Below are 23,080 nucleotides of genomic sequence, written 5' to 3' on the forward strand. Positions count from 1 at the left end.
AAGTAAGAAAAGATGCAAAGAAAAGACTGATGCATCTCCTTTCTTTTGTGTTTAAAAAAAACGGAGGTAAAACTGTGTGTGTGATCCTGGCCTAAGGGATTCAAAATGATTCCAAAAGCAAGAAAAGGATCATTTTACAAAGCTGATTTGCATTCCATTGAACACTTCTATGTATTGCATATCAAATAGACAGCACGCTACTGTACACAGGTGGCATAATAGTCTATCAGAAAGAGCAATATAAGCAATATAAGGGTGCATGTACATAGTATTGCCATGTGCACGTACCTTTTATAGCAACACATAGACTATTATAGTATTATAACGGCACCTAGTTCGCATTATGACCCTATAGACACTCCATGTGCCCCTATATTGTACCTTCATTGGGCCCCATATTCTACACTGAAAGCAATACTTCTAGAGCAAAATATCTCCATATTACGGTACATGTAATATGCCACAATTTTTTTATTTGATTTTACAGATTCATATGAAATTTGGTCATTTCCAATTTTAAGAAGCTATAAACCAAGTAGATGTCTGCATAAATGCCAAAAAGTTGACATCTTGGACTGTGTGAGGCTGATTGTTAGTGCACGGACTGACGTTTTCATTTGTGCCCTTAATTCTGCTTAAAGACCTTTATGGCCCTCTGTCTTGAATAATGCAGATGATTCTGTGGCATATCGGGAAGATGACATTGAGCAGCAAATTGTCACTTTGGCTCAGTCTATGGGTCTTGAAGTTGATGAAGATGATGTGGAGGAATTGATTCAAGATCATGAAAGGGAACTGACAACAGAAGAGTTACTTGAACTTGAGAAGTTAACAGAGCATGAAAATGGAGAAAAGTAACATTATGAAGAAGACTATGTTGTCACAGCTCAAGAGATGAAGGACCTGTTTTTTTCCTGGGAAGTTGTGAACAGTTTTACCAGAACCCCCTCCAGTCTTTTCCCTTGTTGAGGTTAAAACCAGTGTGACATGGTCTGTAGAACATTCATAGCCCAGTGGCGTAAATGATCAGGCCGGAGAGTGCCAATTTCCTCCCTGATCATTTACACCACTAGACTATGAATGTTCTACAGACCATATCACACTGGTTTTAAGCTCAACAAGGGCAAGTAGGAGTAGTCAATAACAGTCTAGGTTCAGTACACAGATAAGCAGCAACAGGTTGTAGCGTGTAGCAGAAACGTGGTCAGGAAACGGTCCAAGTTCGGTACCTAAATAAGCAGTAACAGTTTAGAAAGAGGCAGAAAGGAACTAGACTGCAATCAAGGAAAGTAATCTAGAGAGGTAGGAGTCATGAGACCTTGAATAACAGATTCAGCAGTGGAGCTGGACAACAGATGTAGTAGTGCAGCTGGGCAAAGTTTCAGATGGCTCAAAGAGCAGAACTACTGACTGAGATGCTGGATTATCTGGGTTCAAATCCTGACACTGTGATTTTGGAGACAAGGTGCTGAGCTACAAGAAAAACTGCCAGAGCCAAAATTATTTGGACTCCTCTTTCAGCAGTATCAAAAAGCCAGGAACAGTCCCTGAAGATGTTCCCATCCTTGTAGAATGTGATTGTCTAGTTGCCCCTTCTGACTGTTAAAAGTAAGGACTTGCTTTATCTGTATTGTTTTTATGCTTAATGTTCTTCAATCCTCTTTTTGTCTTATTTTGGGTTGACGTTTTGGGGGCTTTGGAACTAATTACCAGTTTTTCATAGAGTTATGGTTTCAACATACAGTAAATTGGTTTCAACATACAATTTTCACCCTGGAACCAATTATTATTCTATATTGAGGGACTGCTACACATATATCTTTAGCTAAGACTGCATAACCTATTTTGTGCATTATTAAGGTTGATTCTTTCACTTCTTTTTATCAATAAAATCCAATTTCTAAGCACGACACTGTGACTCGTGGGTGTTTTATTTATGTAATTATTGCTATTTTTCACTGCATTGTGATAATTGAGAGCAGACTTCTAAGTCATTGTCATGGGCCACATCATGTTTACTTTTGGCTTGACTTGTTTATATACATGGTTATGCCCAGTATGCAGGAACATTGGAGTGATCATAATGGTGTGTTCTATACAATAAGAATTGCTGTTTTGTAAGGATTTTTTTAGTAACGTGGTTAGTGCTACCTGTCAATCAGGTCTTTGTACACTGAAGAGTAACTGGGTATGTTCAATATGCAATAAAAATAAATTAATTTTTGAGTAATGTTTTGTAAATATCAACGGTACTAGCATCAAATTATAATACGGGATAAAACATGTAGTCAAACTGGTCATGTGTTTTTGAAAGATTTTATATTTTAAGGATACATATAATATAATTTTAAACTATTTCCAAATATTCATACACCAATATTTACATGATACAATGTTTCTTACTGTAAAAGACGAGAAATTATTATATTTTAATAACTCTCTCCTTGCAGAAGGGACTCTGCTTAACAGGCTCTAGGGAAATGAGATGAAGTGTGAATCTCTTAAGAAGATAAGCCCATTTTTAATGATCTTGATCATTTTATTTTAGGAATTATGAGGAACAATAGCCACAAATAGTGGTACTTGAATCTCATCAGGGAAAACAAGCTGCTTTGAAGAGTAATCCGTTTATAATGCTGTAAATCCGAAAAGATGTTACAAACACCATATGTCATGCTGTATACAAGAAGTCTGGAATGACGCAATGTCTACTGTATTACCCTTAACTTTCATTATGGTCAAGAGCATTGTATTGTGCCGCTTATACAATGTATTGTGCCACATCTAAGGCTTCATTCACATATGCGTCAGGGTTCTATTCTGACGTTCCGTCTGAACTTTCCGTCAGAATGGAGCCCCGACTGAAACAAATGGAAACCATAGGTTTCTGTTTCCATCAACATTGAATTCAATGGTGACGGATCCGGTGCCAATGGTTTTCATTTGTCTCAATTGTGCAAGGATTCCGTCGTTTCGACTGAATTAATAGCGTAGTCTTCTATGTATGTAAATGACCAAATTATAAAGTGATCCTAGAAGATTGCTTATTGTTGCTATCTGTGTTCCTGGTAAAGGGATTGTTTCCCCACTCACGAAGACAACCTCATTTTGTAATGAATCCAGCCTGGTGACCATCTGATTGCCATAATTCTGGATTCTAAAGCTCCCCGCGATCAGCTGTTTCACCGGAAGAAGTTGCGGCTAGCCAATTCAGGGAAAATAAAAGAATTACGTTGCAGCCATTCAAATGAATGGCCATCCGTGAACACATGGATGGGCTGGGTCCACCACAGCAGGAGCCACTGATGCTTAGAGCCTCTCCGCTCCAGCTCATAGAGAGGAGATACCCCTCTATTACCTCCATATGCCCTCATATGTCTCCTAGTGGGACAACTCTGTTAATTGTGTTACTTTTATTGACTCTGTAATGTTTGTAAGGTGAGAAACTACTAGCTTTACATGAACTTTGACTATCTCAGAAACTAATGTTACCTGTTGTTAGACAAATGAAATGCCCAATAAAATCAAGGGAATTCCCTAGACAAGCGGTTAATGTGACCGTGTGTATTTTCCAGTCTTTACACATTTATATGTTTTTTATTTTATTTTTAGGGATAAAGACATAAACTGAAGTAAAATATTCTAACACATTTCCTTCTATTGTAAGCTATTTCTCTGGAAAGTACTTGATGACCTCCCAAGTAAATGAGAACCATCTTGATTCAGCAGTTAATTACAACAAGTACCATAACTTAATGTGTCAAGTAACACTTCACTTGCCTTCTATTAACTGGCGGCTCTTAAACAAGACCGAAAAAAATCTGATATATTACTACCGAGGGAGAAGAGAAAGCCTGCCAGATTCCAATCCATTCATTTCTAACTGTTTAACAATTAATATTGGGCTTATTCAATTGCAACCCGATATTAGTCTCCTTGGAATTTTGAATTAGGTTGGAGATTTTAAATAAATATATATAAGTACTCTTATGGGAAGGCCTTTAATATTGTATTCAGCGATTTCTGAGTTGGCTTGGTTTATGGCATCCAATAGGCATAAAGTGCCGGAGCATCAGTCATAAGAGCTTTCATACAGTACAAGCTGCCAAAAGTTTCTAAATCCAGTATACGTGGGGAGCTAACCAATTCTGTTATCTCCACTGGTTGCTGCAAAAGAGGCAGAGGCACAACTGGGATCTCCATGGGGTCCAATATGCAAACATGTTATATGTCCCTCAAATAATCGGCAAGGCATCAAGTGTCACTAGATGACTTGTTTTACAGGAGGCATATACATTTTACAAAACAAATGTTCATTTGTATATTGACACAGTTCAGCCCTGTATTATGTATCATTTTGCAATAGGTGTGATATATAATTCTTTATTATCCATTTATTATTTTTTGCTGTTTTTTTTTACGTTGCTAGGATGATTGCAGAACCTAACAGTCTAAATGAAAGAGATCAGCGGCACATCACAGTCCCAGAGAGCATTCACAGGGAGAATTTAAACAGGAAAAGATTTCAATCGGTGCAGGCAGTGTAGAGTCGCAGCCAATACAACTCCAAAACAGGCACAAGAAGGTAGAGAAACCGCAGCACACACGTTATCCAGGTGTCAAAAAGAGGTGTCTTTATTTCACCATAAAAAGCGATGTTTCGACCCCAGTGAGGGTCTTTCTCAAGCAAGAGAAAGACCCTCACTGGGGTCGAAACGTCGCTTTTTATGGTGAAATAAAGACACCTCTTTTTGATACCTGGATAACGTGTGTGCTGCGGTTTCTCTCCCTTCTAGAACATAAAAGTCTAGTGACAGCTGCACATTTTGCACCCCAGATATCTAGGACACTGTGTAAATGACTAACAAGGGTGGGCATTGACTTCTGACTAGGACCTGCTGCATGTCAAATTAGCTTCAATATGACATAGACACAATTTTGGGTTTTCATGTATCTAACAGTTCCTTTTTAAGTAATGCTTGTTTTTGTGACATGAATTTTATTACCATTGGCATCAAGAGCATTCATACCACAGGGATAGTCTCAACGACTGCTATAAGAGACATGTGGAGTGGGGGAAAGGCTGACCCTATCCCCCTTCCCAATTAATAGTGTGAGCCTAGGAAGGGCTTCTCTCTCCATAGGTACCAGGTAGGGAGAACTGGCCCAAAGCTCATAACGCCTTATAATTATAACCTTTTAGGGAATAGGGGAAAATACACGTATACAAGCAATAGTATGTACTCCTTAATTTATACTTCCTTTTTCTTTCATTTTGCATTTTTGTATTTTTACAAGCCTTTTTCTGTTTTACCGCTTCTGTCTCTCACTGTTATTATAGTAAAATGATTGATATTTCCTGTGCCTACTAGCTACTAGGGCACTTTTGCCATGTATATATATATATATATATATATATATATATATATACACACACACACACATATATATGTATGTATGTATGTATATATATGTATATATATATATAAATTCCTGAAATTTCTGGTTTAACTGAATATTATTTTCATGCAATTAACACACTAATTTCATTATCCTACCTAAGCTGCTTGTGATACTAAAGTGCGATTTGGTAATTCTGCAATGTGTTGCTCATCTGGCAATGAAAGGGCTAATTCTAATAGCTCATATATTTTAATGGGCTATTGCCAGCCTCTAGTATCATAGCAGCTAATCCTTGTTATCTGTCCAGTCCCCCGTTGCAAAAAAGGGCTCTCCAGAATTTAATCCCACCCTGATCGGAAAGACAGCATTTTTAGTGTTCGGCATGAAACATTTTGTTCAGGTTCTGAATCCATCCACAGAGCATACCTAGATAAGCTGTTAATCCTCACTTGGCAGGAACATGCACCCAGGAGACATGAGGATACGTTGCTTGTATTTATTCTCTTACCTGTCTAGGATGTTGTATAGGGAGAAGTTATATCCAACACGCAGAGTGTCTTAGGCTTAAACAATGAATAACAATATCTCAAATATATATGGATTGGTACAACAGCGCATCTTGCAGCTTGGATTTGGGCAAAACATTCTCAACCTTGAATTACCCAAGATAATGTACCTGTGTATACTCATAATGGGGTGGAGGATCATAGTAAGGGTAGAGCGCTTTATGGAGGGTAGAGACTCATGGAAAATATAAATATTTCAAACAACATAAATGCTTTTTCTGTTGCCATTCTTAGTTGTTGTGTTCATTAGGGTTAGTTCACACAGAGTTTTTGGAGATGATTTTGATGCGGAAACCGCGTAGGAATCAGAGCAAAAAAAACAAAAAAAACAAATCACCCCCAATTGATCTCAATGGGCAGCAGAGGTGTTTTTTGTCCAGGTCAGCTTTTGGCCGCTCGCAAAAAACAAAAAGCAGCGTGCTCTTTCTTCGACCAGTTTCCGCCTCAGACCTCCCAATTAAATCAATGGGAGGCAGAAAAACCCTCGGCCCTCGTTTACAGCCATTTTTTTTATGCGTTTTTTCCCCCTGGTCCTTGCATTCAATTCAATGGCCGTGGGCAAAAATCGCCACGAATAGCATGGAAAAAAGCGTTAAATCACCGCAAAAAAAACCTGTGTGAACTAGACCTTATGCAGACCCTCAAATACGCCATCTAATTTTGTGGAAAATTGTGTACATAGAAGATAAGGGTGACATTGAAATGGGCAAGAAATAAGTTCCTTGGTATGAATTGTAAAGTGTAGTCAGATGTAGCCATCTTTATCTTGACTTTAACGCATTTAATTGCTATTTATAAATTAACTTGACTTTTTCAATGGCTTTTTAATGTTTTTTGTTGTGTGATATCAGAGTCAAGAGAAACCTGGCTACATCTGTATATGCTTTGAATACATCTACTTAGGGGGGGAACCTCATTGACTGAAAACATAGCAGTCGCAAGGGCCCCTCTGCCAAGTAAGAAAACACCAATATTATAAATGACACGTTGTTGATAAAGGGCATTGGACGGCTCCCCAATCACATCTATTTTTTTTGCCTAGGTTTAACGTATATGTCGTGACAAAGCTCCCTATGTATATGTTAAATGTAGACTGTAACGGATGCCTAACAGCGACATCCATCACCATAGACGTCAATGGTCTCCATTAAACATATACGCTGTGAACTGGGGTCATGAGAGTTTATAACATATCCGTTAAACGGATACCATTATAATCTACAGGTGACTGATGCCACTATTAAGTATCCGTTTATCAGATACACCACTCATTGGCAATAATGGTTTAACTATACATCATAAAAGGCTATTGGAAAGCCCATGACGTAACCATTAAATATAGACTGTGACATATATGGCATATGTCACAGTCTATATTTACAAAGGCATACGTCACCCATACGCTCCTCTCTTTAAAAAAAAACAGCACATTTACTTTTTGGGGGGATTATACATTTAAGGTATACGTTTTCTTTTGCTGGGTGGCTGTGAAGGATGCCTCTGACAGAAGCCATCCATCATGCATAGACTCCCATGTTAAAAAAACGTATACGTTCAACATATACATTATTTACTGGACGGCTCGTGATTATATTGAATTGGTATCATGACAAATTGTATAACTTAAGGCAATTCAAGAAAAGTTACAGGTGGACACATCTGTAGGAAACAAGATATGAGATTATTTTAGATCCAGCCCCTTAGTTTTCTTGTAAACGTTTCATCTGTACCGTCATTTATAGATTATCAGGTGAATTATAGTGTTAGTGACGTCAAAACTGTCTTCATTATTTGTTTACCAGGTTTATATGTATGTAGAGGTTGTTTTTTTAATAGTAAAACTGCTAAGTGTGCACAACATACTTTTATGCCAAACTCATTGGATTTCACATAATATGTTCTTACCTGCCATATATCTTGATGTCTGATATAGCATAGAAATATCTTCCTAGATTTCTTTCATCAACAAAAGTGGCTCCTGTAGCTGGTTTAAGAAGCCTAATCCTTAAATCAGTCACTGTGAAGAAATCCCGCAGGTTTTTGGTGGTGTCCAGTTGACTGTAGAGTGAAGCCATATTATGAAGGCGTGGTCCAGCAAATATTGCAAATCGATCTTTAATTTCAAAAGGTATCGTTTTAGCATGTGCTGCGTAGCCAGTGGAATACTCTTCTGTGCATATAATGTCCAGGACAGTACTTGAGGTCAGGTCTTTCACTGATTTGGGCTCCATTCTAAATGCATCCAAGCAATCAGCAGCATAAAACTGGTAGGGTTGCCATGTCACACCATAATCCAGAGATTTTTCTAAGATCATCTTCTCAGGTCGGCCAGACTCAAAGGTAATTGCTATGTTTTGGGTGAGCTCGATGGTCTTGTTCCAAGACAATGTGATATTGACCTGTAGGGGAGTGGGATAATTCTTCCATGTCACAGACTGCCAAAAAGTGCTTGGATTCCTGCCTTCAGCATCAAACATAAGTTCGGAAGGGTGGGCAAGTTCCTTTGTGCTGGCATCACATTCATTGTTGCACATGTATGGATTTCCCTGAAATGATAGAAACTTTATTGAAATTATGGGAAACAGGCCACAATATTGAAACATATTATGAATGACAAACTATATCCAACATGAACTGACCAGGAAGCAAAATATTCATACTTTAAAACCTGGCTCTGAATGTACCTGTAAATGTCCCAAAATGGTGCTAGAGTGCTTCTTTCTCAGATTACAAAACATGTAATAAAAGGTAACTGAGGTCTCATACTCTGAAGAATAGGCATTCTCTCGCCAAAATACGTAATTTTTAGACATTTGATCAATTTAAAGGGAGTCTGTCACCCTAAATGTACCTATCAAACTACCAACAGGGTAATATAGTGTAGACTAACCTGAATCTAATGGTTATTACCTTTTTCAGATGAGTGCCTCTTTGCAGAGAAAATACTTTTATTCTGTGTATGCAAATGAGCATTTAGGAGCAACGTGGACGTCACCGTTGCTCCAAAATGCTATGACTTCTTTCCCCAGTCCAAACTCTCCCCCTCCCTTCTTCCATTGCTTGACGGGGGCCAGACAATGTAATAGGCGAGTACACGCCTGTCCCCGTAGTCTCCTGAATGCATGTGCGCGGCTCTGCTTGTTAATCGGCGCATGTGCAGTACACCCTTTATGTTCACCATTCTAATAGGCACTACTGCGCATGTGCCGATGACTTCAGACTACACTCGGAAGAGACAGACCTCAGGTATCGCGGAGCAGAAATGGTCCGTCTCTTCCGGGTGTAGTCTGACGTCATCGGCGCATGCCCAGTAGTGCCGAATAGAACGGTGAACGTAAAGTGTGTACAGCGCATGCGCTGATTAACAAGCAGAGCCGCGCGCGCGTTCAGGAGACTGCGGGGTCACCAAATGCGGGCATCCGTGTGCTGTAAGAGGTTTTCACGCACCTATTGATGCAGTTAGTTTCACGCAATGGACTCTTGCTGCGTGAAAACTCAAGCATGCGTGAACAGCCCCATTGAAGTCTGTGTGCTGTGAGTGATTTCCATGCACAGCACACAGACAAGTTTTACACTCATCTGAATGAACCCTTAACCGCACCTCAACTGCAATGTCTGTATACACCCTTAAAGTCTATGTAAACCTTTGTACACAATTTTTTTTTTTTAAAACAAAGTATTATGGTATTTTAAACATCTTTTAATTGTTATTTATTAAACCTTTTTTTTTTTACTTTTTGAGATATAGCTTCTATGTATCCGAGCGGGACAGAGAGCTTTGATGACATCAGGTCCTGCGTGTCAGTCCCACCTGTTATCGATCACATCTAAGTTTTTCATCGAAGCTGTCAGTCCCACGGGCATGATGGATTCGGCTTTGAGTGCAAGATACAGCTTCTATGTATCTAGAAAAATTAGATGCTGTATCTCAAAAAGTAAAATACATTTTTATTAAAAAACAATTACAAAGTTGTTTAAAATAAAAAGTGTGCAAAGGTTTACATAGCCTTTAAGTTGAGCAGTTCCTTGCAACAAATAAACACTACATCATTTCTTCCCATATTTCACTAGGAGGCGCCGCCTCTCTATTTTTTTCTTTTCTCAGTGTATCGGTATTATGAACAACGGCCAAAGCATTCTACTTCTTAAACCAAAGTGAAGTTTCAGCAATGTGAGGCTTCCTTTAAAAAGATCAGTGGCAATTAGCTCTCTCCAGGGGAGGCCGAACAAGCAGATTCTGATCCTGATGCTTTATTTACAAGACGCCTTTATAAATAAATTGTGTTCAAAAAGAACAGAGACAGCATATTGATCCTTACGTGAATCTTCCATTATATTTTTATTAAACAATGACATTTTGTTTTTCCCGTATGTACACACAACAACTGGAGGGGGTATAGGATTACTTGACTAGTACTATTTTATGAAGCATAACAAAAAAGCAATAGTTTACCTTTTCTATGCCAGACAAAAAGTCACTTTAATGACTGAAAACAAGAAGATTAAGTTTTCTTGTCTTATAGATCTTCAATTTACTTTAATGCTCATTAAACAACAACATAATGGAGCCAATTTATCAAGATTGGTGTTTCCTATGCCAGTCTCAATCTAAAAAAAAGTTGAGGTCAGATGCTCCTAATTTATTAAGAAGTGGACGCCTCTTAATAAATTAGATGCATCTCTGGCTGTCCGTGCATCACAAAGATCAAAAGTAGATTTGTGCTATCATTTATGCCCCACCCCCTCCCTCAACTTTTTTGAAAAGCGTCAGAGTAAAAATAGAAAAGTTGCCACATTTCTGCGCAAAGAACACGATTTTGAGCAAATTGCAACTTTTCTACACCATAAAACTGGCATAGTGAGCATCATAAATTCCCTCCACTGAGTATACAAATTTACCATTTGATGCTTAAAATTATAATGTTGACTTCTTTTTTGGTGTATTTTTTTTCATTACATATTTATCCTTGGATACAATCAGCCTTTGTGTTATGAATATAGAATTAGAGATTACATTTAAGGCCGCCATGATGACATCTGGCAAAGTAGCAAATTATAACTTCTAAAAAAGTTTAGTGTGGGTAATGTTCATACCACCCAATCTTAACCACTTTGAGGTTGGGTTAATTGGATATCGATCAAGATCAAGACATTTAATCTTTATATTCAGCCACTATTAGCTCTCATTGTTTATCCATATTTTCTAATTCACCATCATAAGATCTTTACTGAGAAATGGAGTATATGAGGCCATTAAGTCTGGAAATCTTTAGTTTTATAGCTTATCCTTTGACTTTTATGCATTCTTTTTATTTTGTTTTATATACATAAAATTTAGTTCCGGCAAACTAAATAGAACATGTCCTGACTACGAAGCCAGCTCCATTATTTATTATGAGCATGGAGTTTATTAGAGTACTGGTATTAATCCAGATATATAATCTCCAGTAATTTTATTGTTGTATGATCATATATATATTGTAGGATTGAAACGTTGCTGTTGTTCTTGGATTGAATAAACCACCACTTTTTTCACATTGGAGTGCTGCAAATCTTCTTTCTTTGTATATCAATACACGTCCGAGGATCGGGACGTTTTGCTGGGCACCTGATCGATTGATTCCGTGTGAGTGCTGCTGCTTTCTTGTTTGACATATACATATGTATGTATGTATGTATGTATGTATATATATATATATATATATATATATATATATATATATTGTCATCGGATGTTATCTTTCAATCCCCAGTGTGCCCTGCCAACCATAATGAAAGTCGATTCTATGTGTTTCATGATACAATGCAGAGGCGAATTTTACCATTTATTGTCCTGCAATATTATTTTCTTATTGGATGGTATGATGAAAGGCAAGTAGACAATTAAAGGGTTATATGTTTAGATTTCTTCCTTCACAAAAAGCGAGGATATTCCAGTGTAGTTGTGGCGACATCCAGCTGCGTACTCATACACTTAAGTGATATTGTGAGAAGCACAAAGATGAATTATGCATTATGCCCTCAACAGGAATACATCATATTTCCCTTTCTGATCATCACATGATGTTACAAGTCAACTATTGTTCTTTGTTCATACCCTGTTTTCACAAAAATCCTTAACAAAATAGTTATAGGATCATCATATAACATGACTGTATGTAAGCAATGACCACAGTTCTTCAGATGGCTGTAGATAGATTGCTCTTAAAGGAGCTGTCCAGTTTTAAGCCCCTTTATCAAATTAGTTACTTCTATGTAACAGAAAAGAGTCTGATGTATTCTTTCTCCACAATCAAATAAAATGACATGTTATCACAGTGCAATCTGTTCTGTGGGTATTGGACTTGAAAACACGGTATTCTTTCATTGGGTGGTCAAAAATAACCGGAAATGACAGAATCCTTCAGTGTGGACTCATGGAGTCTCTCTAATAGATATTTCATTTGAGAACATTAGTTATGAAGGAAGATTAGCAGAATTAAACCTATTTAGCCTTGAAAAGAGACAACTAAGGGGGGACATGATTAACTTATATAAATATATGAATGGGCCATACAAGAAATATAGTGAAAACCCTCAAAAGGCAAGGGGGCACTCCCTCCGTCTGGAGAAAAAAAGGTTCCATCTCTAGAGATGACAAGTCTTCTTTACTGTGAGAACTGTGAATCTATGGAATAGTCTGCTGCAGGAGCTGGTCACAACAGGAACAGTAGATGGCTTCAAAAAAAGGCTTAGATAATTTCCTAGAATTAAAAAACATCAGCTCCTATGTCAATGTGTAGAATTCTTGTTTGAATGTCGATCCACTCGGATTGCCACTTGGGGTCATGGGGAAATTTTCCCTCTTTAGGGAAGATTGGTTGAATTACTTATGGGTAATTTTTTATATACTATTATTATTAGTATTATTATTTTTTTTTAAAACCTTCCTCTAGATCAATAGGAGTAAAACAAAGTTCTATACTTTCTCCCATCCCTTGGTTGAACTTGGGCATAGGTGTTTTTTTGAACCGTATTAAAACTATGTAACCTCATTTATGATGTCAGGGGAGGTCTGTTTCCAAGGTCTAACAAGTGAATGAAGAATTGTTTCAACAGGTAGGGTCAGGTATTTTGGAGATCACATATTTATATTGCATACTATACCTCCCTGACATTATATGTACTTGCATGAAATAACAAATAATGTTGAGCCCATTAAACCACATTCTTACTCTCTAAAAGTTCCCATTCTCTTTTATTAAATGTTGCAACGTCGTGGTCGCTGACCACGAACTCCTTCCATCTGGTCGATGCCCTTCTCTCCAGAGATGTCTGCACATGCGACCGTCCTGTTCCACAGTGACCACCAGGGTGCGCTGGCGAGCTCAGTCCAGACAAGGAGCCAGGTCGCACACAGGTGGGAGATTGAGCTGATTGATCCCAGAGCACCCTGGACTATAAGAAGGGTTCTGCCCCTTCCTACCTTGCCTGAGCCTTGTTGTCGTTATCCTAGTATGTCTATGCAAATGGTCTCCTAAGTGTTTTCCAGTTCCCAGTGTTCCCCGTTCCTGCTACCTGTAACCTGTATCCCGTGCTATCCTGGTCAAGTGCCGTGTTGAGCTGAAGTCATGCTGTGCTGTGTTCCACACCTGTCCTGCTACGCCATGCCTGGTGCCTGCCTGCTGCCAAGTCCCAGCCGAGCCTGTCTTGCTACTGTCTGAGCTACCACAGGTACACATACCCAACGTGACAGTAGGCTCAGGCCAGGGACCCTGCTGGTCAACCCAAGACCATGACGACGTCACAGGAGATGTGGGCGGATATGCTAGACCTCCAGTCTCGACAGGACCAACACCTCCAGGCATTGAACATTATTGCACGTCGGCTGGAGATGCAAGTTGCCGTTTCTCCTACTACACCTCCTGGCAGTACTGATCCTCTGACTACACCTCCTGGCAGTGCTGATCCCCGATATTCTTTGCAGCTTCCAGACCGCTATGATGGAGACCCAAGGACCTGCCGTGGATTTTTGAACCAGTGCCAGATCCACTTTAGCCTGTATGCAAGGGCATTCTCATCTGATGGCACAAGGGTCGCGTTCATCGTCTCTCTCCTCACTGGCAGGGCCCTTGCATGGGCGAACCCTATCTGGGAGAGACAAGGACCAGAGACCCGTGACTTCTAGGGGTTCCTCCGGACATTTCGCACTGTGTTTGAGGAGCCTGGACGAGTTTGCTGAATCTACGCCAGGGAGACACCACCGTGACTGAATACGCCGTCCAGTTCCATACTCGGGCTAGGAGAACTGTTGTGTAACGATGAGGCCCTGGTGGCTACATTCTGGCAGAGACTGCCTCCTAGGATTAAGGACGAGCTGGCCACCCGAGATCTACCATCTACCCTGGATGCCCTCATCCTTCTGGCCGCCCGGATTGATATAAGGATCCGAGAACGGTTCCAAGAGGCTAGTCGGGAGGGAGGACTTCCTAGTCCGGTTCCTACTTTGCAGCAACCCCTGCTGTCCTCAGATGCTGATCCTCCTATGGAGTCTGTGAGGACGTACCAGTTTAAGCTGCCTACCCAGGAGAGACAACGCAGACGCACCTTGGGACTCTGTCTATATTGTGGCCTCGGAGGCTATCTTGTGCGTCTGTGTCCCCAAAAGCCCCAGAGCCTAGGGTTGGTGGCAGAGACAACCCTGGGTAAAGAAGGACTTTCGTCTAAATTATCCATCCCCGTGACCATAGTGTCCGGTGAGAAAACGCATCGGGTCTCTGCGTATCTGGACTCTGGATCCGCTGCTAATTTCATTCGTAGAGACCTGGTGTATCTTCTCCAATTGCCCACAACCCCTCTGGAGAGGCTGTTGATGGTTGCATCTGTGAATAGACTACCTCTGCCAGACCCAATTGTAGCTGTGACCAAGCCGCTGAGGCTCCAAGTGGGAGCCCACCATTTCAAGCTCCTTTCGTTCTTTGTCTTGGCTAAAGCTGTCAATCCTGTGTTGCTGGGTCTGCCCTGGCTCTGACTACATGCCCCATTACTGGACTGGAGAGGTTCTCCAGTGGGGTCCTGAGTGTCTCAACCATTGCCTAGTACAGATTTGTTCGGCTCAGCCTCCTCTGTCACAGTCCTTGGCAGGCTTGCCTTATCATTATTCTGCATTCTCAGACGTCTTCAGCAAGAAAGAGGCGGAGAAGCTGCCCCCACACCGGGCGAATGATTGTCCTATCGACCTAGTTCCAGGTGCATCCCTTCCCCATGGTAGGGTATATCCTCTCTCCTTGCCAGAGACTCAGTCCATGTCCGCTTATATTAAGAAGAACCTGGAGAGGGGATTCATACGGAAGTCCTCCTCTCCGGCAGGAGCTGGGTTCTTCTTCGTCAAGAAAAATGATGTTTCTCTGCGGCCCTGGATCGACTACCGGGGTCTCAACCAGATCACGGTAAAAAACAGATATCCGTTGCCATTGATCTCTGAACTGTTTGATCGCATATGAGGAGCCAAAATTTTTTATAAGCTAGACGAGCGGAGGGCTTATAACCTAATCCGGATTCACCAGGGTGATGAATGGAAGACGGCATTTAACACCCGTGACGGACACTATCAATATCTAGTTATGCCCTTCGGCCTGTGTAACACCCCGCGGTCTTCCAAGAGTTCATTAATGACATCTTCCGTGACCTCCTCTATGTTTGTGTGGTGGTCTATCTTGATGACATCTTGATTTTTTCTCCAGATCCAATGACTCATCAGAGACATGTCCGTCAAGTTTTGCTACGGTTAAGGGAGAATCGCCGGTACGCCAAGTTGGAGAAGTGCGTGTTTGAGAAAGATGCTCTACCCTCCTGGGCTACATCATCTCGAATCAGGGTCTCAAGATGAATCCTGAAAAGGTAAAGGCTGTCCTGGAATGGCCACGCCCTCAAGGCCTGAGGGCCATACAGCGCTTCCTGGGATTTGCCAATTTCTACAGACAGTTCATTCCAAACTTTTCCTCACTGACATCTCCTATTTCTAACCTCACCAAAAAAGGCATGAACACCAAGGCTTGGACTCCAGAAGCGGAGGCCGCATTTAATAGCCTGAAGAGTGCCTTCACATCAGCCTCGATCCTCCATCATCCAGATGTTTCTCGACAGTTCTCGTTGGAGGTGGACGCCTCCTCAGTGGGTGCCCGCTGCACTCCTGTTCCAGAGAGGTTCCAAGGGCAAGTCAATGGTATGTGGCTATTACTCCAAGCTCTTCTTTTCCGCAGAACGCAACTACTCGATTGGGGATCGGGAGTTACTGGCCATCAAAATGGCTCTGGAGGTGTGAAGACATCTTTTAAAGGGCGCAGTTCATCCCATCTTGATATTTAGGGACCACAAGAACCTCACTTATCTCCAGACGGCCAAACGACTGAATCCCCATCAGGCCAGGTGGTCGCTGTTCTTTGCCAGGTTCCAGTTTGAGCTCCACTACTGTCCAGGCGACAAGAATGTGAGGGCCGATGCATTGTCCAGGTCGTTCGAGACAGAGGACACTATGGAATCTCCACAGAATATTATTAATCTGTCCTGCATCATCCCTGTCAACCCACTGCACGTTAGAGACATTCCCCCGGGGAGGACTTTTGTGCGCCTGGCAGACTGAAGAAGAATCCTCCGCTGGGGACACAGTTCTAAACTGGCAGGTCACACGGGTGTCCGTAAGACTCGAGACTTGATCGCTCTTCAGTTCTGGTGGCCCACTCTGCCCAAAGACATCACAGACTTTGTCTCCTCCTGCACGGTGTGCACAGCAAACAAAGTTGCCCACTCCAAGCCGGCGGGCCTGCTCCAGCCGCTGCCTGTGCCCGATGCCCCCTGGCAACATATTATAATGGACTTTGTCATGGACCTGCCTCCCTCTGCTGGATGCAGTGTGGTCTGGGTGGTGGTGGATCGATTTTTGAAGATGGCTCACTTCGTTCCGCTGACCGGTCCACCTTCTGCATCTCGACTGGCCGCCTTCTTCATCCAACACATCTTCCACCTACATGGCTTGCCTAGGCATATTGTGTCTGATCGGGGGGTTAAGTTCACCTCAAAGTTCTGGAGAGCCCTCTGCAGACTCCTCGGTGTGAAGTTGGACTTTTCCTCAGCCTACCATCCTCAGTCCAATGGTCAAGTCGAGAGGATCAACCAAATCATAGAGAACTACCTACGACACTTTATCTCCAGGCAGTATGATGACATGGTGCAGCTGCTTTCTTGGGCTGAGTTCTCCTTCAACAACCACACTAGTGAGTCCACCGCTAAGAGTTCATTCTTCATTGTCTATGGCCAACACCCTCGTATACGTCTCCCTGTTTCCACTACGTCCCCGGTACCTGCAGCTGACTCTGCATTCAGGGACTTTCTACTAATCTGGCAGCAGACCCGATCTTCTATTCTGCTGGCTGTCAACCACATGAAAAGAAAGGCAGACACAAGAAGACGAGAGCCTCCCCAGTTTCTTCCAGGTACTAAGGTCTGGCTGTCCTCTAGGAATATCCGGCTGAGGGTGCCATCGTACAAGTTTGCTCCCAGGTTCCTTGGACCCTTTGAGATTTTGCAACAAATCAACCCTGTCTCCTACAAGCTTTGGCTGCCTCCTACACTCAAGATCCCCAACTCCTTCAATGTCTCCCTGTTGAAGCCTGTGATCTTGAACTGCTACTCCAAGACTTCCACTCCTGCAGTGGCTGCCAGTGGTTCATCAGATACTTTTGAGGTTAAGGAGATCTTGGATACTAAAAAAGTAAGAGGAAGAACCTTTTATTTAGTGGATTGGAGGGGGTTTGGTCTGGTGGAGAGGTCCTGGGAGCCAGAAGAGAATCTCAATGCTCCTTCATTAAGAAGTTTCTCTCTCGTTCTAGTCCCAAGAGGAGGGGGCGTAAGAGGGGGGATACTGCAACGCCTGTGGTCGCTGACCCCGAACTCCTTCCATCCGGTCGACGCCTTTCTCTCCAGAGATGTCTGCACATGCGGCCGTCCTGTTCCACAGTGACCACCAGGGTGCGCTCGCGAGCTCAGTCCAGACAAGGAGCCAGGTCACACACAGGTGGGAGATTGAGCTGATTGCTCACAGAGCACCCTGGACTATAAGAAGGGCTCTGCCCCTTCCTACCTTGCCTAAGCCTTGTTGTTGTTATCCTAGTATGTCTATGCAAATGGTCTTCTAAGTGTTTTCCAGTTCCCAGTGTTCCCCGTTCTTGCCACCTATAACCTGTATCCCGTGCTATCCCGGTCAAGTGCTGTGTTGAGCTGAAGTCATGCTGTGCTGTGTTCCACACCTGTCCTGCTACGCCATGCCTGGTGCCTGCCTGCTGCCTAGCCTGTCTTGCTACTGTCTGAGCTACCACAGGTACACTATACGAACTATAGACCGTGACCTGTGTCCTGTTGGCCAGCTGCCATACCGTCAAGGCGGTACGTCCCAATGGGTCCACATACCCAAAGTGACAAATGTGTTGTCTGCTTTGGACAAATCCTTTTTGTTAAAAGGGTTCCCTGATTATAAGCTCCTCCCAGTGGTGACCTGATGCTGGGACCCCCAGCGATCAGCTGTGATTTGTAGCGGAACTATGTAGCAAGTGTTTAATTTCTCTTGGGCACCATTTACAAGAGAAAAATAACTAATTTTAATCAATGGGCTGTTCATGTAATGTACAGACATGCTGGGTCCTGTAGACAAAAAGATGGTTTTTGAACCTATTCTTCACTCTTGCGAATATATGGGGGTGAAAATGGGACCGCCCTCTATCGACTCAAACTTCCCTAATAGAGTATTTGCAAATTGCTTTTCTAAAGCAGACACCCCCTTTAAGTTGCAGTGCAAACAGAAAGACCTCATTTATAAAAATCTGTCTAACAGAAAAAGATCTTGCCTTGTTGTGCATAACAACCAATCACAGTGCAGCTTTCATTTTTACAGAACAGTGTAAGAAATGAAAGCTCAGCTTTGATAGGTTGCTAAGGGTAAAGGGCAGTATTGATAAATAAGGCCCATTTTGTTGCTTTCATGGATCAAATTTGCATCTCTGAACTGTTGTTTTCAAGCTTTGCTTCAGTCAGAGTTCTCAGGTGCTGGAACAGTTTGTGGGAATGGTAAAATGTATTTGTGAAAACCTATTTCCTTTTGTTGATTTCTACCAAATGTAGGCTTATCCATCATAAGACATCGGGGAAGCTCTGCAACAGATAAAATGGTTCTTACGAGAAGCTAGAGATGAGTTTTGACATGTCTTGCAAAGAGATTAAAAAACTGTCTGGGTAAAGACACCAGTGAGGTGACAAGAAAGACGAGATCGTCCTTCAGGAACTAAGAAAAAAAAAAGAAGGCCTTCTCGCTCCTAATTTCATCAGCAAAATGCTTTTATTGAAATCAATACCAAGCAAATTAGAAACCCAGAGCAAATGTGAAGAAAATCAATGAGAGGCAGGTGTTATAGTGAGGAGGGCGAGGACTGTGGGTGGATTGATGTGCTGACAGACATTAAAGAAGGAATGAAATAAATGCACACCACAGGCGTGGTAGGTCACACAGCCACTGTTTGAATCATTGCATTACAAGTAATAGGACAGCAGTCGTGTTCAATATTATTTGTGCACATCCGTTACTAGCAAGACTGAATACAGATGGAGCAGGCTTCATTGCACCAAATTGTGGGCTATGGTGAAGAATGGCTTCCCTTCAAAGCAATAAGCCAGCACATACAGTTCACCACCAGCAAAACAATTTTATACCCTAATGTCAAGCTATCTATTGTTGGTTTACTCCATCCAACAATCCTCTATTTATCTACTTTATTATATTCGTTCTGCAGTATTCTCACAAAAGTAATATCTACTGAAGAAACTACTCCTATACAATTATGCAATATATTTTTGAGATTCTTATTGTCAAAGATCTGCTTTTGTTGTTTTAGGTATTAAATTATGTATTCACATTTTGAGCCTAGAAACATATCTATTTATTTCTGTTGCTTATATAGCGTTGATATTACATATTCCAGAAGTTGTCATCACGCACTGTCCCTAATGGGACTTGCAATCTATATGCTTTTTTGGAATGTGGGAGGAAACCAGCGTAACTGGAAAAAACCCATTAAAGCACTGGGAGAATATACAAACTCCATGCAGTTGTTACAATTGGTCGAACCCAGGACTCCAGTGCCGCAATATAACAATGCAATCCACTGAGCCACTGTGCTGTCCACCTTTATGATGAAAAAAACAGTGCAACTTTGGATAACTTCAGTGCCTCAAGGCTATTTATGTACCTTTGGTGCCATTTTTATTAATGTAATGTATGCATTTTGTGATACTTTGCACCTTTCTAATATACAATACTTTTATTAAAACTTTTGCTCCGTTTCTGCGCTGCAGCTTATATGTATCCACATTACATAGAACCTGCAGAACAATGTTGTCAGCCGAATCCGCAAGTGAGCTTGACTGACGGCCCAGCTGACAGCGGTTCCTGTGTGCCTCTGATACCTCATCTAACCCTAATACTGATAACATCTAAGTTGAACTTAGATTTTATCAGTATAAGGGTTAGATGAGGTGTTCACAGTATAACAGCCTTCTCTTTGATTGAGAGAAGGCAGTAATACTGTGAACCGCCACTACGAGTGTGGAGTAGCAATCGCACGAGTACCTCAACCCCTTCAAAACAGCTGATTAGCATGGGTGCTGAGAGTCGGACACCCAACTGATTACATTTTTAAGGCCTATCCTATCATATCCTGAAGATAGGCCATCAATTCTATATCTCTGGATGAACTTTTAAGTAGTAACAATAAGTTAGTATATAGTATAGTCCTATACTCCTAAGCATATATATATATATATATATATATATATATATATATATAAAACCACGATGTCAAAGCTTTATATATACCTTGTTATGGTCATGATTGTAACATTGAAATTGTATGGGAAATGTTGTAACCCATTAGGCTCAATTCACACGAGCACATTACGTCCGTAATGGACGGAACGTATTTCGGCCGCAAGTCCCGGACCAAACACACTGCAGGGAGCCGGGCTCCTAGCACCATAGTTATGTACGACGCTAGGAGTCCCTGCCTCGCTGCAGGACAACTGTCCCGTACTGTAATCATGTTTTCATGACTCCTAGCGTCGTACATAACTATGATGCTAGGAGCCCGGCTCCCTGCAGTGTGTTCGGTCCGGGACTTGTGGCCGAAATACGTTCCGTCCATTACGGACGTAATGTGCTCGTGTGAATCCAGCCTAAGAGGGGACCAGCGAAACTGCATAGTTAAGCTACTGGAAATAGGGAGATATATGTTCAAAAGTAACAAATTCTAAAACAGTTTTTAGATCTTCGCAATTTTCCTTTATTTTATAGTCCATGTTTTCAATATTTTATAGCAATTTCTATATTTACTGAGGAGGTATCAATCCCTCATACAGGTCATTGCTGTTTATACACTTTATTTCTTTAATAACTAGTCCCATTTTTTCTTCCTCTTCTGTCTAATTAAAGTATGTTTAACTCTCCCCTGCTGCTGAGGTGAAAGGGTTATATATTAATACACACACAAAATCCCTCTCTTCACATACACACAAATTCCTGGCTACAGATTTTAATGAAGTCTGCTCTCCCTGTTAAATATTTCATACACATATTTTATGTCGCTGAATTTTAAAGCAAACAGATAAAATGAAAGAATTCAGCCTTAATGTCACCCTAGTGAACTTTCCCTCTTTCTCTCATTTCCAGGGTTTTTTCATCAACCTTCATCAACAACTTGGGTTAACCCTGTCAGGAGCTATGGAAGCGAGGATTTCATTGAAGTAACACTACCGTGGAAAATATTTTTCGGAAATGCACAGAACTTTGCTGTGATTACAAAATATGTTTTCCAGACTTTCTCAGTAATATAACTCTAAATAAGGAACCACCGTGTAAATCTTAATAAAACATGTAATACAACTGTGTAAAGATACTTAAGGCTGTTTACTACGATTGGGTTTCTTATCTATGAAAGTACTGTACATACAAGACTAAAGTTATATCTAGTAGCTGCATGTTTTCTTAGAATTTTTCTTCCCTAAAATCAAAACCATTACATATTATTTCTAATTACAATCAGATTCCTTGTAAAAAGACCTTGGTTATTGGGCAAACGTTGTGGTAGTGTTTGGTGAATAATCCTCTCATTTTTTGGTTCGGAGTGCTGCTTCCTTGCTTATTCTTTGTATATGATTGAGAGGAAAAGGGTCGTTCCTCTGAAGCTTGCACCAACCGTGAGGTCGTTCCTGCTACTGCACTGCTCCATTTTGAGCTACTTTGTTTTATATATATATATATATATATATATATATATATATATATATATATATATATATATATATATACAGTGAAGGAAATAAGTATTTGATCCCTTGCTGATTTTGTAAGTTTGCCCACTGTCGAAGGCATGAACAGTCTAGAATTTTTAGGCTAGGTTAATTTTACCAGTGAGAGATAGATTATATAAAAAAAAAAACAGAAAATCACATAGTCAAAATTATATATATTTATTTGCATTGTGCACAGAGAAATAAGTATTTGATCCCCTACCAACCATTAAGAGTTCAGCCTCCTCCAGACCAGTTACACGCTCCAAATCAACTTGGTGCCTGCATTAAAGACAGCTGTCTTACATTGTCACCTGTATAAAAGACTCCTGTCCACAGACTCAATGAATCAGTCTGACTCTAAGCTCTACAACATGGGCAAGACCAAAGAGCTTTCTAAGGATGTCAGGGACAAGATCATAGACCTGCACAAGGCTGGAATGGGCTACAAAACCATAAGTAAGACGCTGGGTGAGAAGGAGACAACTGTTGGTGCAATAGTAAGAAAATGGAAGACATACAAAATGACTGTCAATCAACATCGATCTGGGGCTCCATGCAAAATCTCACCTCGTGGGGTATCCTTGATCCTGAGGAAGGTGAGAGCTCAGCCGAAAACTACACGGGGGGAACTTGTTAATGATCTCAAGACAGCTGGGACCACAGTCACCAAGAAAACCATTGGTAACACATTACGCCGTAATGGATTAAAATCCTGCAGTGCCTGTAAAGTCCACCTGCTC

The 23,080-nt window shown here is 41.2% G+C and overlaps 1 protein-coding gene across 6 annotated transcripts in view; it reads right to left on the reverse strand.

Annotated features, from left to right (window-relative positions):
• Positions 1-23,080, reverse strand: part of NTNG1 (netrin G1) — a 253,959-nt gene that overhangs the window by 126,292 nt on the left and 104,587 nt on the right. For all 6 annotated transcript variants that reach the window (XM_075833361.1, XM_075833363.1, XM_075833362.1 and 3 more), the window contains exon 3: positions 7,875-8,515. In XM_075833361.1, coding sequence (XP_075689476.1) covers positions 7,875-8,515 — 641 coding nt within the window. The remainder of the gene's footprint in view (positions 1-7,874; positions 8,516-23,080) is intronic.

Source organism: Rhinoderma darwinii, chromosome 7, assembly GCF_050947455.1.
Source record: "Rhinoderma darwinii isolate aRhiDar2 chromosome 7, aRhiDar2.hap1, whole genome shotgun sequence".
Lineage (NCBI taxonomy): Eukaryota > Metazoa > Chordata > Amphibia > Anura > Rhinodermatidae > Rhinoderma > Rhinoderma darwinii.